The sequence below is a fragment of the Pundamilia nyererei genome, unplaced genomic scaffold (assembly GCF_000239375.1).
Source record: "Pundamilia nyererei isolate P.nyererei 1_Seehausen unplaced genomic scaffold, PunNye1.0 scaffold00025, whole genome shotgun sequence".
NCBI lineage: Eukaryota > Metazoa > Chordata > Actinopteri > Cichliformes > Cichlidae > Pundamilia > Pundamilia nyererei.
Genome location: NW_005187426.1, coordinates 501,203 through 502,846, shown reverse-complemented (window position 1 = coordinate 502,846; position 1,644 = coordinate 501,203). Strand labels below are relative to the sequence as shown.

At 40.2% G+C, this 1,644-nt stretch overlaps 1 protein-coding gene across 2 annotated transcripts in view; it reads right to left on the bottom strand.

Annotated features, from left to right (window-relative positions):
* The window catches only part of LOC102204371 (multiple C2 and transmembrane domain-containing protein 2-like), a 44,881-nt gene that overhangs the window by 33,908 nt on the left and 9,329 nt on the right, over positions 1–1,644 (bottom strand). For both annotated transcript variants that reach the window (XM_005727535.1, XM_005727536.1), the window contains exon 2: positions 502–1,063. In XM_005727535.1, coding sequence (XP_005727592.1) covers positions 502–1,014 — 513 coding nt within the window. In that variant the 5' untranslated portion in view covers positions 1,015–1,063. The remainder of the gene's footprint in view (positions 1–501; positions 1,064–1,644) is intronic.

Here is a 1,644-nt window from a genome sequence, read left to right as displayed (position 1 = left end):
TTGTCTCTTAACTTCAAGAAAGAAAGAAAAAACAAAACAACAAACAATAGTTTTAAATGTGACTGTTTGGCACTCACAGCCTACATCCTTGTCATTTTAACAAAGACGTGAATCCACCAGAAGCAGTGTTTGCACAGTTCTACTGTAGACTATTGATTTAGGATGGACCTCGATTTGCAACCATATCCAGCTCTTCCAAGTTAAACTTTGCACTTCAAGTGTAAATACACCTGATACCTCAACCCCGCCAATGTACAACATGTTTTTTTACTGTGTGTTGCAGGGGGGGGAAAAATGCTGACTTGTCAGTTAATTTTGGTGTCAAAGTATTAGATATAACAGGAACTACAAAGTCAAAATATGAGTGAATATTTAAAATAAAAATGCAAGTCGTCAGTGCTAGTGTCCCAGAAGGTTCAATCCTTATGTGAAACATTATATGAATATTCCGTATGTGGAGATGCCCAATCTGCTAGGTTATTTCAAAAGTATTTTCTTTACCTGCGAGCTGTCCAGGGAATCATCCACAGCTGCACTGTCTGGAGTGTAAACAGTCATCATCTCTGGTAGTGCAAGTTCCTCGGGCTCCATGCCTCGTCCAGGTTGGTGTGTCTCCCGGGAAGATGTCTCTTCTCCACAAAGACTGTTAAATGATTCCTGGGAAGAAGAACGGTTTGTGCAGTTTGTAGGCACGCTCAGTCTGTTTTCACTCCTCCCTATTCTTCCACTACCTGCTCTAAGGTTTACACTCCTCCCACCTCCTACAGGACCCGTAGGAGGCCTGTCAAGCGGTGTGGAAGGATCGCTATAACTGGGACTATTGTACTGCTGAAAAGGCACTCTGGAGGAGACGTGGCGGTAATCCTGCTTCACGTTCCTTACGTCAGGAACGGAGGAGCTCATCCGATTGTGGTCAAGCTGGACAGCCAACTTGTTTAAGGGATCCTTGCCCCGCTTGAAGTGTGGCAGCATCTTCTGCCGGAGATGCTGCATCATGCCTGGCTTCTTCTCCATGATGGATGCAAGGTTTAGTCTGTGTCTAAGATTTGGACATCACTGGCACCTATTGTGAAAAAAAGAGAATGAGAGGAGTCAGTCATTGAAGCATATCTGTAGCTAAGCTCAAACTGCATTTAATACATTTCATCAACTACAGGAACAAATAATCACAAGGATTAAAACACATTAAAGAACAAAATGCACAGTGAATTACTGTAATCATTTCTATAAAGATTTGGTGGCGATCTTTAATGTCAAATATTCCGTAAAAACAATGAAGGGCATGATAAGGATCATATATGAACTGGTATATTTTACTTAAGAAGGGAATAAAAGACCAAAGAAGGAATACGGATATTTAGATATACACACTAGGCTGCCACAAACGATTATTTTGATAGTCGACTAGTCACCGATTATTTTTGCAATTGTTGGCTTATTCGGTTCTTCATCCATTGTATGTAAAAGGTACAGCTTACTGCACAAGCAGGCATCTGCTCTTATATAACTATCATTAGCTTACAGCTTTAAAATAAAGACAAGATGATAGTTTATTAAATTTTAATGACATTTGCAGATTGTTTCGGTGAAGTTTAATAAACTCCTTGCTATCTAAAATATAACAGGACACCGGAGTATATTCTC